Source organism: Equus asinus, chromosome 25 (assembly GCF_041296235.1).
Source record: "Equus asinus isolate D_3611 breed Donkey chromosome 25, EquAss-T2T_v2, whole genome shotgun sequence".
NCBI classification, from domain to species: Eukaryota; Metazoa; Chordata; class Mammalia; order Perissodactyla; family Equidae; genus Equus; species Equus asinus.
The window spans coordinates 42,981,341-42,997,061 of record NC_091814.1 but is presented as its reverse complement, the minus strand read 5'-3'; the positions used below and the strand labels follow the sequence as shown (position 1 = coordinate 42,997,061).

Sequence of the window (15,721 nt, the reverse complement as noted above, 5' to 3'; positions counted from 1 at the left end):
CTACTCATCTTTTCTAAAGCAGTTTCTTCTCAGACTTGTGTCTACTTAGCATTTTTATGTTTTATGTTATAGCTTTCATCATTTTATATATTGATCATAAGGCACATTTCTTTGTCTAAATAAGTTTACTTTGAAGTTAATGATCCTCACTTTGTCGCCTTTTTTTTTTTGGTTTGTTTCCATAATATCCATAAACAGAAGTAGTAGTGGTAGCAGCCGTCAAGAAAGTCCTTCAGTTCTATCTTCTAAGGAAAATGAGAAGAAACTTCATGGTGAAAAGATGGAGAGTTCTATTGATGAACAGGTTCAGACTGCTGCAGATGATTCTCTGCGGAGTGATAGCGTACCATCTCTTCCCGATGAGAAAGGTAACTTTTCTTGCACATATATGTATATTTGTTTGTTTGGGGAGGCTTCCAGCCCTTTGAGATATTTGTGATTGAGCTGGTTAATATAATTAGAACATGGTGATAATGACACGGTTACATGTCTGATATTAAATGTGTCCAGGTGAAACTATTTCAAGGCCATACACTATGCTGGTAGCCCGTGCCAATGTTTTACACAATTGTGTGTCACAATCCTAAGAGGTGGCAAAACTAATTCTAGCAGAACATGCATATGAATGGAAAATGTATACTCAACACTGAAAAAAATAACTTTTTCCTATTATGGATATGTAACGTAATCATAAAAAGGAAACTACATTATTAATTAACTTTAAATTGTTAACAATACAATAAGGATACTTTTTTAAATAAATGTTAATATCAGATATAATAACTAGATTAAAATTCATTACTTAACTGTTCCTAGATCATAAACAAAGCTGTACTCCTATCAAATAATAAGTAGTAAATAACATAATGAAGAAAACAGAATCTGGCAATAAATGGCACCTTTAAGACAAAGTCAGAATGTTAACAGCCTCCATTCTAGAATTTATTTTTTAAATAACTGGCTCTTAAGCATTGTTTTGGCTTGATAGTTTAGAACTATAGTCTTTAAAGTAGAATAGGCAAGACAGTCTTTGGAGTGCAAGAAGAAAATATTTAAATTTAAATTTTTCTCATTCTTTTAAAATATTTGTAAATTTTATAATGAATATAATATATGGGTATAGCAGTCTGTAGCTATGGCAGTCCTACCTAGAAGTGGGGTGCTCTATAACAAGTGCTAAAATGTGAAAGTGGCTTTAGAACTGGGTAATGAGTAGAGGTTAGAAGCGTTTTGAGGTGCATGCTAGAAAAAGCCTACCTTGCAGAGATTGTTGGTAGGACTATGGACATTAAATAATGGTGATGCTGATGAAGTCTGATAAAGATGGAAATGAGGAACATGTTATTGGAAACTGGAAGAAAGGCAGTCCTTGTTATAAAGTGGCAAAGAACTTGGCTGAACTGCATTATAGTATTTTATGGAAAGTGGAAGTTAAAAGTGATGAACTCAGCTATTTAGCTGAGATTTCTAAGGAAGTGTTGAAGGCATGGCCTGGTTTCTCCTTACTGCTTATAGTAAAATGAGAGAGGAGAGATAAATTGAAGGAATTGTAAAGCAAAAAGGAACCAGAACTTGAAGATTTGGAAAATTTTTAGCCTATCCATATTGTGAAAAATGAGAAAGCTCTTCTGGAGAGAACACCAAGGGTGTGACTGAACAATCACTCCATAAAGAGATTACCCATGGATTTAATCAGCCATCTCAGCAGAAACCAGGAATAGAGATGGGATCATCCCAGCAGAGACATGGCCAATTTGGACTAAAGGGCAAGAAATGGGATGAAATATAGGAAGGCTTTCAGATTTCTGGGATTCTACGGGATGAGACAATAGAGCTGTCCAGCTGTGAATAAGCCTTATCCTTCAAGAAAAGTGAAAGAATAACCCTGAGGGTGATTCAGAAATCAGAGCAGCCACTGCCATCACAGGCCCAGATGGCAAGGCTGTCCCCTCATTGGTTTCAGAGGGTGGGGCCATCTCCTTAGTTTCACTTGTCCAGGCTGCCCCTGCTCAGGGTCTCAGGAGCAAGGCCACTGCTGATGGCCGAGGGAGTGCGACTGCCCCTCAAGGGTGAGGAGGAATGGCCACCCCAGTGGGCCTGGAAAGCATGGCAGCCACGCTGGTGGGCCTGGAGGGCAGAGCATCCAGCTAAAGAGGATTATTCTTGAGCCTTAAGATGTAATGAAATTTACCCTGCTAGGTTTTGGACTTGCTTGAGACTTGTCACCCTTTCTTCTTTCCAATTTCTTTCTTTTGGAATAGGGTTGTCTGTTCTATGCCTGTCCCACCATTATATTTTGGAAGCACTTAGCTTGTCTTGTTTCATAGGTTCACTGCTAGATAGGAATTTTGCCTCAGGATGAATCTTACCTTGAGTCTCACATACCTCTCACATACCTGATTGAGATATTTAGATGAGACTTTAGACTTGTAGTTTATGCTGGAATGGGTTAAGACTTTTGGGGCTGTGGGGATGGGGTGAATGTGTTTTGCGTGTGAGAAGGAATGAGTTTTGGGGAGCCAGTGGGTGGAATGTTATGGACTTAATTGTGTCCCCTGAAAATCCATTTGTTGAAGCTCTGACTTCCAATATGATAGTATTTGGAGATAGGGCCTTTAAGGAGATAAAGTTAAATGAGGTCATAAGGGTGGACCTCTAATCCAGTAGGACTGGTGTTCTTAGAAGAAGAGAAGACACCAGGAGTGTGCGTGCATGGAGAAAAGGCCTTGTGAGGACACAGAAGGCATCAGTCTACAAGCAAGAAGAGGGGTGTCAGCAGAAACAACCCTGCCAGCGTCTTGGTCTTGGATTCCAGCCTCCACAACTGTGAGAAAATAAGTTTCTGGTGTTTAAGCCCCCCGGTCTGTGGTCTTCTGTTACGGCAGCCCAGACAGACTAAGACAGTAGTTTATAAATATTGACAAGCATGCTCATATTTTTTTTACTGATAAATATACACAATCAAAAATATTTTGTGGCCTGCTGGATTAAACACTAATGAAATTCATTTTAGGATCAGGCTTCATAGTGACAATTTCCACCTCATGGGAGAAATTAAGGGTAGAGGAATAATAGCGTTTCTCTTACAGAATGAATTTAACCTTTACTAAATTTTATCTTGTTAATAGTAGTGTTTGTAATTAAAGTACTGATGGCAGTTAATTATTGATAGTGTCTGTGAGACTCAGAAGAATAGACAGTGAACATATATGACTTGTTTAATGGTGTAACTCAAGTGTTTACCATGGTGTGTGGCCTCCAAAAACTGTGAATAAATAATTGTCAAGTGACTAATTTGAAATGTCACAAACTGTGACTTTTTGATTTATTTAACTTCTTCAAACAATATAGAATTAAATTATTTGGATTTCTGCTTCTGGCCACAATGGAGGAACAGGACCAGGTTGCCCTCCCTCCTAAAATGTCAGACAAAACGTATGAAATAGCTGTTTTTAAGACCGTGGACATTAGGCAGTGAATGATACTGATTCATGAGAGACAGGAAACAGATGAGATGAGCGCTGTTATTACCCCTGGCTTACTACCTGGAGAGAGTCTCCAGACCACAGAGCATGGAGCCCAGCAGTCTCCCTGAGTTGAGAAAATGGAATTAGGAGCCTGGAGAGCATAGGCAGCTAGAATTCACAGACCAACCAAGATCCAAAGGAATTAAACCATTTAAAACATCAATATGTAGAAGAAAACATAGGAGAAAATCTAGGTTACCTTTGGTTTGGCAATGATTTCTCAGATACCACACCAAAAGTACAATCCATGAAAGAAAAAATTGATAAGTTGTACTTTGTTCAAAATTAAAAAATTTCTTTTCTGTGAAAGACATTGTTAGGAGAATGAAAATTAAGCCACAGACTAGTAGAAAATATTTGTAAATCACATATTGGATAAAGGACTTGTATCCAGAATATGTAAAGGACTCTGAAAACTTAACAACAAGAAAACCCACAACCTAATTTAAAAAGGTGCAAAAGATCTGAACAGACACTTCATTGAAGAAAATATGCAAATGGCAAATAGACATAGGAAAGATCTTCAATATCATGTGTCATTAGGGAAATGAAAATTAAAATCACAATGAAATACTACAATATGCCTGTTATAATGAGTAAAATTCAAAAAACCTGACAACAAGTTGGCAAGGATGCAGAGCTCCAGAAACTTGCATTCATTGCTGAAGAGAACGCAAAATGGTATGGCTACTTTGGAGACATTTTCACAGTATTTTATAATGACCCAGAAATCACATGTCTAGGTAGTTGTCCAAGTGATTTGAAAACTTATATCCACACAAAACCTGTATACTAATACTCATAACACCATTATTCATAATTGCTAAAAACTGGAGGCAACTAAGATGTCTTGTGAGATGGATGAATAAACAAACTGGTAAATATACAATGGAATAAGATTCAGTAATTAAAAGGAACAAGCTATTAACTCATGCAACAACATAGATGAATTTTAAGTAAATTTTACTAATTGAAAGAAGCACGCCCCAAAAGCCTGCGTATTCTATAATTCCATTTATATGACATTCCAGAAAAGGCAAAACTATAGGGATGGAAAACAAATTAATGGTTCCCAGTTGTTAGGTGGAAGAGGAAGTGGTTGACTATAAAGCAGATGCACAGGAGAACTTTTAGTGTGAATCAACTCTAATGTAAGGTATTGTACGTTCTGTGTGGTTTTGTATGTACTGTCTGATCCTATGCATTTGTCAAAACCCTAGACCTGCAAATCACAAAGAGTAAACTTTAATGTATGCAAACTGCTTAGTTAGCCTGTGGCAAATGAATCTAACTCTGTTACAAATATATGGCATAACCACACTGAAGGGGGTGGAGGAAAAAGGGGCTGGCCTAAGTAACTTTGGAAAATGGTATTTTTGAGTGGACATTATAAGCCTAAATACAAAAGGAACAGTATAGAAAAACTGTATTCTAGTTGGTAAATTTGTTTTTCACACAGAGGTGTTGGTTAACAATTGTTTATATAGGTGCCAGCCCAGTGGCACAGCGGTTAAGTGCCCACGTTCCACTTTGGCGGCCCGGGGTTCGCTGGTTCGGATCCCAGGTGCGGACATGGCACCCCTTGGCAAGCCATGCTGTGGTAGGCGTCCCACACATAAAGTAGAGGAAGATGGGCACTCATGTTAGCTCAGGGCCAGTCTTCCTCGGCAAAAAGAGGAGGATTGGCAACAGATGTTAGCTCAGGGCTAATCTTCCTCAAAAAAAATCCCAGTTCTTTGCGTATATATTGGGGTTGAACAAATGAGTAAATAGATGTTGGATCGTGGGAACCAGATTTCTCAGTGTTGGAGAGGGAAGTTACAGATACACAAGAAAGGAAGACTAGAATGGATGCTGTGGTCCTGGATTACAGTCAGATGCTTACGTATGAATCCATGTTTGGATGGATGAATACTGGAACGGGTGGGGGTGTGTGTGTATGCGTGTGTGTGTGTGTGTACATGGGTTAGTATATATGCATATATTACCTAGGTCTGCCCACTAAGAGAGTCAAGAAACAACGATACCCCAGTAGTAAGAAGGACAACTGGTACCCAGCTGGTTTCTAAATATTCTCCAATAAAAGAAACCAGAGCTCTTTGGAGGAGTGACTGATTCTAGGACTGGGCGGGGAAAATACAAAATGAACCTCGAACATCTAGTAGTACCAGAAAGTAAGGATGTTAAGTAAACAAATGCATGGGGGTAGGGACATGTCACAGGCACACAGGAACGAACCTAAAAGAGCTGTTATGTTTTTAAGCATTAAATTGATGAATTCTAAAAAAATTTTTAATTTGCATTTCTTTGCTAGTAATAAACTTTTTAAATTTTGGCCTCTGTGAAGCATCTGATCATTACCATTTCTTATTTTTCTTTAGGGTTATTAGTGGTTTTTCTGATTGATTTGTAAGAGCTCTTTATGTATGAAGTACATTACACTTTTACTATATTTCTTATATTAGTATTTTTAGATATTGTAGAGATTTTTTTCTTGTTTGTAAGTTAAGTGTATTTTGTTTATTATTCCATACCTATTACCTGCTAGCAATCAGTTCTATGAGTTTATGTTAGATTGTCCTATAAAGAGGCAGCAAGGGCTACTAATTGAATACCTACTGTAGATTGTTACAATGATAAAATCTACTTGCTCCATATTCTTTTAGATTCAACTTCTGTTGCAACAGAATATTCCCTGAAATTTGATGAGTCCATGACAGAAGATGAAATAGAAGAAAAATCGTTTCGATCTTTATTGCCTTCTGAGAGTCATCGCAGATTTAATATGGAAAAGAAAAGAGGCCATCATGATGACTCTGATGAAGAAACTTCCCCAGAAAAGACTACACTGTCTTCTGCCAAGGTGTGTTTCAGTTTACCTGTGGGAGTTCTTCATAAATAGTTGTGTGTTCTTGAAAAGGCGTGAGGATACATTTTGTGCTTGAACTCCTTTGTCAGCTACCAGAATGATTTTCCTAAGATCAATTTTACATTGTATTTTTGTTATAGAATCTGGCTTTGCTTTCCTCACAAGGTAGAAAACAGATGTATTTCTTGGAATGGTATATAAGGCCTTTGAGGATCTGAGCAAAAGTTACCTCTTTAGCTTTTACACTTGCTTCACTCTAATTTACACTTATATCATTCTTCTTACTAAATTATGAGCCTTTTGAGTAACAGGCACAAATTCTTACCCCACTTTATATCCCCGGGACAGTACCTAGCTTACAGTAGCTGTTAAAATTTTATTGGCTGAATAAATTAGAAGATGAATATTACCCCTTCTTGTGTGCCTTTTTTGAAGAATGTTCTCTTACATGGTTGGCAGCCTTTTTGTATACATATTTTATTTTTATAAGTGCATACCTCTTTTAATGAAATTAAGTTCCAATGGTGATAAACTGAAAATAAACTCTCTACTTTAGGAGCTGAGCATGCCATTCTCAGGAGGACAAGACAGCTTTTCCAAATTTACTATGGAGATGGTTCGACAGTATATGAAAGAAGAGGAAATGAGGGCAGCTCACCAGTCTTCACTGCTGCGTCTCCGTGAAAAGGCCTTGAAGGAGAAAACTAAGGCTGAATTGGCCTGGCTAGAGCATCAGAAAAAGTAAGTTCTTTCAGTGAACATAGTTTTCACTGTTCAACTTCTCCTTTCATTAAAAGGAAATGCTTTGTTTTTAAAGGTGTTTTTGTTTCCTCATTTAATTTAATTTGATTTGATCAACCCAGTTTCTCAAGCTAGAAATGCAGCAGTCATCCTTGAATCATGTTGCTTTCAAGACCTACTCATACACTTTCTTTGCATTTCTCTTTTATTGCTTAACTGACTCTTATGTTGTTATTTTATACTTAATTCCTTTACTCTGCTGTAAATTTCTCAAAGCTATTTTGTCTTTAAAGGACAGAGTCTAGGGTTTGCATATATTATATACACAGTAAAATATTTGTTGGGATAGGAATTGCTGCATGCACCAGCTGTTTTCCACATTTGAAAATGTTAAATTGGTTTAGAGACTTTTTAGTGGTTGAGACTTCTTGACATTAGAATAGAAATTTAATGTTCGTCTCAATGGGAAATATTTGCAGACATCTACGAGACAAAGGAGAAGATGACAAAATGCCCCCACTCCGAAAGAAACAGCGTGGTTTGCTCTTAAGGTTGCAGCAAGAAAAGGTAAGTTAGGAAAAACATTCCTTTAAGAGAATTTATCAGAGGCAAGTTGGATTTTGGAATCTATTATTTTACCTAATCTCTTTTTCTTATCACCGCCTTAAATGAGATTTAGTTGATATTTACCACTGTTTATGCCTATACCACTATAATTACAGGAGTTTCCTGATAATCTACATATTTCTCCTAAATTGGGATTGTGTGTCACTGCTAACTTAATATAGTATAGAGTCAAACCTTCTGCCTTCATTTGGTATGTAAAATAAAATAATCTTTTGAAATGCGTATTTTAAAAATTGAGATATTTGTGACAGAATCTATTTGGATTAACTTTTTAGTCACTGTTTCCCCAAATAGATTTTCAAGACGTATTAATTACAAATTGACAAATATTTTGGCTTAGTGGATTCAGAAAGACCTCGGGTTTGAATCCTAGAGATCAGCATGCTGTAGTGCTTAAAAATTCAGGCTCTGGAGTCAGATCGCCTGGGTTAATGTCCCAAATCTGCCAACTATTAGTTTCATAACCTTGGACAAGTAACTTAAACTCTCTGTGCCTCAGTTTCCTTATCTGTAAACTGAGGATAATAATGACAATATGCTTTGAGGGTTGTTGGGAGGAATAAATAAGTTTTAATACATATAATAATAAACTTAGACCTTGGCACAAAGGTAAGTGCTCAATAAATATTAGTAGTTGTTATTTGAATTCCAGCTTTGTCACTTGCAACTATAATCATGGTCAAGGTTAAGTAACTCTCTGAGACCTAATTTCCTAATCTGTAGGAGTAAGATTATACTTGATATGGTGAGGTAGCATATATAAAAATGTGTTTCACAGTGCCTGGTAAGTATTTAGTAGATTCTAGGGTTTTTTTTCCCCTTATTGAGATGTTGCCAGGTACTAGCTACTGTGTTGGATGATTTATGCACTTAATCATTTGCGTTATGCATTGGATTATTACTTACATAGTTTTCTTTTAAGTTTGCCCCAGGAAACATCACTGATCATGTGAACTTGAAGGAATTCTCAACTTTATTTTTTTTTAAAAAAGAAGTCATGTCTTTTTAATCCAGAAAAAAATGGCTTTTAAAATAATTTAAATTTCTTTCTTAGTTAAAATAGGTAAATAACTTTTTACAGTGTTACAGTACCTTTCTGTTTATAAAATAAAGACTAGATTTACAAATATTTTCTGTCTTTGTGTGGTGGTGTGTTTTTACTTTAATAGTGTGCTTTTTAATTTTGATGAATCTAATGTTCTGTTGCATGCCTGCTGATAACACATTGTTTTTGTTAGTTTGAAAATGTACTTGTTTCACCTTCATCTTTGAAATTATTTTTACTAGCTACAGAATTATTTTGCTTGAGCACACAAACTTAACCACTATACTACCGGGCTGGCCCCTTTTCAGCATTTTTAATGATATTATTTTCCGTTGTCTATTGGTTTCCATTGTTTTTGTGGAGAGCTCAACTGTCTCAATTTTGTTCTTTTGAAGGCTGCTTTTAAGATTTTTAAAAATTTATCTTTGATTTTTCAGTAGTTTTACTATGATGTGCCTAGGTGTGGTTTCTTTTGTATTCATACTATTTAGGGTTTGCTGAGCTTGAATCTATTGTTTGTTGTATTTCATCAGTCTTTGAAAATCATCTCTTTGTATGTTGCTTCTGCCCCATTCTCTCCTTCCTTTCCTTCAGAGACTCCAAATAGACATGTTTTAGACCTTTTGACCATTTACCACATCTCTCTTCTGCTCTGTTTTGTTTTTATGTCATTCTTCAAAATAATAAAAAAAAAACTACTATGCTTCAATTTGGAAAGTTTTTATGGACCTGTCTTTGAATTCATTAGTTATATCTTCTGCACTGTCATGAGTATTGTTAAATCCATCCAGTGAGTTCTTTTTGTTTTGTTTTGTTTTTGCTGAGGAAATTTGCCCTGAGCTAACATCTGCTGCCAATCTTCCTCTTTTTCTATGTGAGCTGCTGCCACAGCATGGCCACTGGCAGATGAGTGGTGTAGGTCCGTACCTGGGAACTGAATCCAGGCCACTGAAGCAGAGTGAGCCAAACTTAACCAGTAGGCCACTGGGGCTGGCCCTTGATGAGTTATTAATTTGACTCTTTTTTTAGTTCTATAATACTCTAATACTCATTTTGTTCTTTTTTTTGTAGATTTTAATTCTTTGTTCAAATTCTCTACCTTTTCATCTGTTTTTCTATCTTTTTCTGTTTTTTTGAACACCTTTTTCATAGTCATTTTAACTTCCGTGTCTGCTACTGTTGTGTTTTTATTTTTTATTATCATATGATCCTTTTTCTTTGCATGCCTAGTAATTTTTTATTGAATGCTGGACACTGTATAAATAACTGCAAAGGCTCCAGATGATATCTTCCCCTGGAGAAGATTTATCCTTTCCTCTGCTATGCAGTTAGGGTGGTCTGCTGTTCACTGTAAGCCGTTTAAGGACTGGGCTGGGTTAGTATTGGGTTGCAGAGTTGGTAAGCCTCAGTCTACTTCTGCTTTACATTGACCCTAGGTTGTGACCCTCTAGGGATTTCAGCTGAAAGTCAGGTGAACCTTTTTTACCAGCACAAGAGACTGGGGATTTCTGCTCTGCTGTTGAGAGTTTTCTGGCTTGGCACCTTAGCTTTCCATCTGTGCTGCTTCAGAATTGGCAAATACTTTGAGGGGGAGACTGAATTTGAAGCCTGAAGTCTCCAGTTTTGTCACTCCAGTTCTGTGTAACTGGTGGGAGTGTTAACTGGTGTAACTACTTTGGAAACAGTTTGACTATATCTAGTTAAATTGAAGACACATATAATCTATGACTCAGCAATTCTCTGTCTTGGTATATATCCTAGAGAAACTTTCACACACTTACAGGGGAAAATGGAAACAGCTTCATATCTTCAGTAAGAGAATAGATGAAACAAGGCATATTCCCGTAAGAGAGTATAGTACTGCAGCAAAGCGAATGCATTAGATATCAGCATTGTCCAAGAGAGATTTCTGAAGTGATGGTACATGTTCTCTATCTCTGCTGTCCAATATAGTAGCTACTAGCCACATGTAACTTTTCAGTACTTAAAATGTGGCTAGTGCAACTGAGAAACTGAAATTTTAATTTCCCTTATTTTAATTAGTCTTAATATAAGTAGCTACATGTAGCTAGTGACTGCCATATTGAACAGTACAGCAGTAGATCTTCGTTTATCAAAAATCCATTGGTTTTTACAGAAAAGCAAGATGCAAAAGAATATGTGCAGTTTGATACCATTCTTGTAAATTTTTAAAAGTCACCAATCAGTAATGTATGTTCTGTGCAATTACTCATGCATTAAAAAGTACAAAAGCACATGTAGGAATGATATATTTCTGGGGAGGAAATGGAAGAAGAGATTGGATAGAGTTTAGTTTCATCTGTAGTTATTTGTGTTTGAAACAGAGAGATATACAACACATATGGTGAACTGTTCAATCCCACTGGTGGATGTTTGAGTGGCTGATTTTTCTGCATATTATGTTTGTAGTACTTCAGAATGTTTTTTAAGTAAATGTGAAAAAATGCTCTCTTATCCAACTGGCTACTCCTGGAAAGTTGCCCTACAGAAATAAAAGCACCAGAGTATAAGGATATATGTACTAAGATATTTATTGCAGTTGTATCAACAAGAATTATTTTGAGTTGTAGTGAGATGGCTATAAGCAATTTCGCCAACTATCTTTGCAAAACTATATCTAAAAAACATATTTTCCTGTGTTGTATTTTTCTTTTTGAGGTGAAGTTCACATAACATAAAATAACGATTTTAAAGTGAATAATTCACTTTACCACTAAGCATTTTAAAATGAACAGTTTGTACAACTATGACAACTATGTGACTTATTCTTAAGGGAGCAGCAAGCCTTTTCCCCCTAGAATCCCCTTCAAAAATCCCCCTCTTCTTTCTTCTAGGCTCAGATGAGGTGAATTTATACATTAATTGGTTCAGAAATTTAGTCCTAAGCTAGTAACAATTTTCAAAATGAGCTCTGTGGAAGTCTGGGCGTCCCTGAGACCCTTTTATGGGTCAGGGAGTTCAAAGCTATATTCATAGTGATAGTTGGATATAAATTTTCCCTTTTCATGTGTTGACATTTGCACTAAATGGTGCAATAACAATGGTGGGTAAAACTACTGATGCCCTAGCACAAATCAGGGCAAGGGCACCAAACTGTACTAGTAGTTGTCACATGTTTCACTGCCACACACTTGCAGCTAAAAGAAAGCTAGTTTCACTGAAGAATGTCCTGATTAAGTGGTAAAAATTAATTTTATTGAATATTGAGATTTGAGTACTTGTCGTTTTCATATTCTGTGTGACAGAAATGGGAAGCTCACAATTAAGCACTTTTGCTAGATACCAGAGTACAGTGATTAACTCAAGGAAAAGCATTTGTGTAGTTGTGCAGTTGAAAAAAGCTAAACTAGCCACTTTTTTTCATGGAATACCATTTTTTTTTTACTTGAAAGAATTATTTGAAGATAAACTGTGCTTATTCAGATTTGGGTATTTGACAGTCATTTTCTCAAAAATGAACAAAGTATGCCTATAACTTCAGAGAAAGCAACTGACAGTATTTTTTGCCAATGGTAAAATTCAGTTTTTCAAGCAAAAGTCAGAATTTTGAAAAATTTCTATCCACCACCCAATACTAAAAAATTTTTCTTTTGAGATCATTGGTGATATTAATGAAAGTGATTTTTTGTTATTATATAATGAAATTCATCAGCATTTAGAAGATTGAACCAACATTTTGGAAATGAACCAACATTTTCTAAATAACCAGTACATGATGTTAAAAAAAAGAGATCAAGCCAGACAGTAAAGAGGTTTACAAAAATCTAAGTACTACTCTTTTCACTAAATTTTTTTCTGTTTTGGATAATATAGTTATTTTCTTAAAAATGCATACAATGCCATTGTATACTCATGAGAGAATGAGAATGAAAAAGGGACCCCCAAGGGCCCATGGACTTCGAGAACTACTGCTCCAGAGAAATTCGTACATGTGCCCAAGGAGACAAAAAGTAGAAGGCTGTTCATTGTAGCATTGTTTGTAATAGTCGACAACAATCTTATCCCAACCATAGAGATAATGGATAAATGAAATGTACATATCTCCAGTGTAATTTTATGCAGCATTTAGGTATAAATCAACACAGAGAGATATCAAAAGCAATGTCTGGTAAATAAAGCATGATTGAAAATATGTATGTATGGTATTACTTATAAAATATTTAAAAACACATAAACCAAACAATAAATGTTTTTTGCAGACAATTACAAATATTTGTAGAAGACTTTAAAAAGAATGTGCTGGAAGGATTTGTACCATGATAGTGGTTACTTGGTTACCCGTAAGGAGTTGAGGCAGGGAATTATAGACTGGTTTTTTTCTGTAATGTTTTATTTCTTTACAAAATTAAAGACTAGGAGAAAATATGACAGAATGCTAACAGTTGTCAATTTGGGATTTTGGAAATTAGTTGTTTATTATGCACTTTTCTGCATTTTCAGATAGTTTGAAAAAATCAAACATGATTAAAAGAAATTATAAAGTAACAAATTATTAGTTTCTGTATTATGCTTTATTGACAAGAAAGATTAAAACAAATTTATGAAAACAATCTCTGTTAAATTTTAACAGTTATTAACAGTGAAGTGTATCATCTTCTGACCACTTAATTAGCAACAGAAAACTTAATAACATCCTGGGTGGAGAGAGTTTGGTGCAATGTAGTCTTAAGTGATCTGGTGGCATTTTAAGTGAAGACAATTCTTTTTTTAAAGTAATTTTTTTTTTTTTTAGATTGGCACCTGAGCTAACAACTGTTGTCAATCTTTTTTTTTTTGTTCTGCTTTTTTTTCCTCCCCAAATCTCCCCAGTACATAGTTGTATGTTTTAGTTGTGGGTCCTTCTAGTTGTGGCATGTGGGACACTGCCTCAATCAACGTGGCCTGATGAGTGGTGCCATGGCCACACCCAGGATCCGAACCAGCAAAACCCTGGGCCGCTGAAGCAGAGCGCACAAACTTTACTTGGCCGCGAGTCTGGCCCCTTTTAAAGCAAATTTTTATAACTATTTTAAGGGCTATAAAATGATTCATCCTATTTGCCTTGTTTGTCCTACTTTTTGGAATCTCTCCTAAAGAACAAATCCATAGTATGAAACAATTAGAGGCATTAAAGCTTTATTTGGGATGGTAGAAAATTATATGGGGCCTAAGAGTTTAGCAATAGGATAATGGTTACGTTAATTAGTTTACTTGATATGCCACTTTTAGACAAATAAGTGTAAAGATGGAGTATCACTATGGAAAAATGTGAAGGGTATATTAAGTTTAGAAAGATGTAAAATTATCAGTCTGTTGTAATTAGAATTATTTTAAGGGATCATGTCAAGTTGGAGTTATATGACACTTTTTCCTCCACTACTTTAAAACTTTTAAATGTTACTACTTTTATCTTGAAATACTATGTTTATTTATTTTTTATATATGTGATGATTAGATTTTCTTTTTAAAATATTACTTTGGACTTGTCTCCTCCAAATCTCAATCCCTTTCCTAACTCTTTAAAACTTAGGCAGAAATCAAGCGTCTTCAGGAAGCCAATAAGGCGGCTCGAAAGGAAAGACAACTGATTCTTAAACAGCAGGAGGAGATAGAAAGGATCCGACAGACCACCATAAAACTACAGGAGAAGTTAAAGTCTGCAGGAGAAAATAAATTGGTAAATTGCGTGAAATTGTTATTAGTTTGTTTTCTGCCTCATGTTGCTTGCTAATACCTAATGGATTTGTTAATTCCAGTACTGTGATACAATAATGAACTAGGATAAAATTGTATTTGTGTGCCTTTATGTATAGTGAGTGTTTTTATTTCTTTTTCCCATAGAATATTCAAGTTTTGAAAGGGACACATGGTTCATAAATTAGTTTAAAAATGTTTTCCATTTATAAACTCATTTGGGACAGAGAGCCTTGCTCTTGCTTATCAATTCAAATAGTATTCCTCAGAATTATGGGAGAGACTATTTTTGGTCTTTATGTGATACTTATTTCACCTATCCAATGTTAATACAGTGATATAAGATTCAAAGGAGATATTAAGACAAAAACCAAATTTGGACCTATTCTAAGATACTGTGAAGTGTCATTGTAGTGTTGGGAAACCCAGACTATATAGCGTTATAGTTAAATAAATCTCTAATATTCTCCACTTTGATTTTTAAAATACACTTTAAATTTTGAAGCAATTTCAAATTTCTAGAAAATTTCAAACAGTATGAAGAACTATGTTTTCCTTAGTTGAGAGTATATTGCCAACAAACTAACATTGATACATTACTACCATTTAATCTGCAGACTTCAAGTTTCTCCAATTTTTATAATAATGTTCTTTATATCAAAAGGTAAGTTCAGAATCACATATTGCATTTAGTTTTCATAGTCTCATTAGTTTCCTTTAGTCTGGAAGAAGTTCCTTCACTCTTATGACCTTGACACTTTGGAAAATTAACATGCCAATTATTTTGTAGAATGTTCCTCAATGTGGATTTGTCTAGTGTTTCCTCATAATAGATTCAGGCTGTGCATCTTTGGCAGCAATATCACAGAAGTGATGTGGTGTTCTTCTCATTGCATTCGATCAGGTGGCCCCTGATTTTGATTTATCTCATTACTGATGATGATAACTTGATTAAGGTGGTGTCTACCGGACTTCACTGTAAAGTTACTCTCTTTCCCTTTGTAATTAATAAGTACTTTGTGCGGAGGTGTTTTGAGACTACATAAATTCCTGTTCTTCGTCAAACTTAAATTTATTCTTTTATTTATATCATTATGGACTCATGGATTCCTCTTTTACCTCAGCATTACAGTCTGTTACTATCATCATTTGTTTTGATGCTCACTTTGTCCCAAATCGGGCCATTGGGAGCCTCTTCAAGCAGGTTTCTGTGTCCTT

General features: G+C 35.5%; 1 protein-coding gene across 4 annotated transcripts in view; it reads left to right on the top strand.

Annotated features, from left to right (window-relative positions):
* The window catches only part of CEP350 (centrosomal protein 350), a 160,636-nt gene that overhangs the window by 87,076 nt on the left and 57,839 nt on the right, over positions 1-15,721 (top strand). For all 4 annotated transcript variants that reach the window (XM_014845276.3, XM_070498074.1, XM_070498076.1 and 1 more), the window contains 5 exons: positions 199-368; positions 6,194-6,390; positions 6,953-7,137; positions 7,617-7,704; positions 14,340-14,486. In XM_014845276.3, coding sequence (XP_014700762.3) covers positions 199-368; positions 6,194-6,390; positions 6,953-7,137; positions 7,617-7,704; positions 14,340-14,486 — 787 coding nt within the window. The remainder of the gene's footprint in view (positions 1-198; positions 369-6,193; positions 6,391-6,952; positions 7,138-7,616; positions 7,705-14,339; positions 14,487-15,721) is intronic.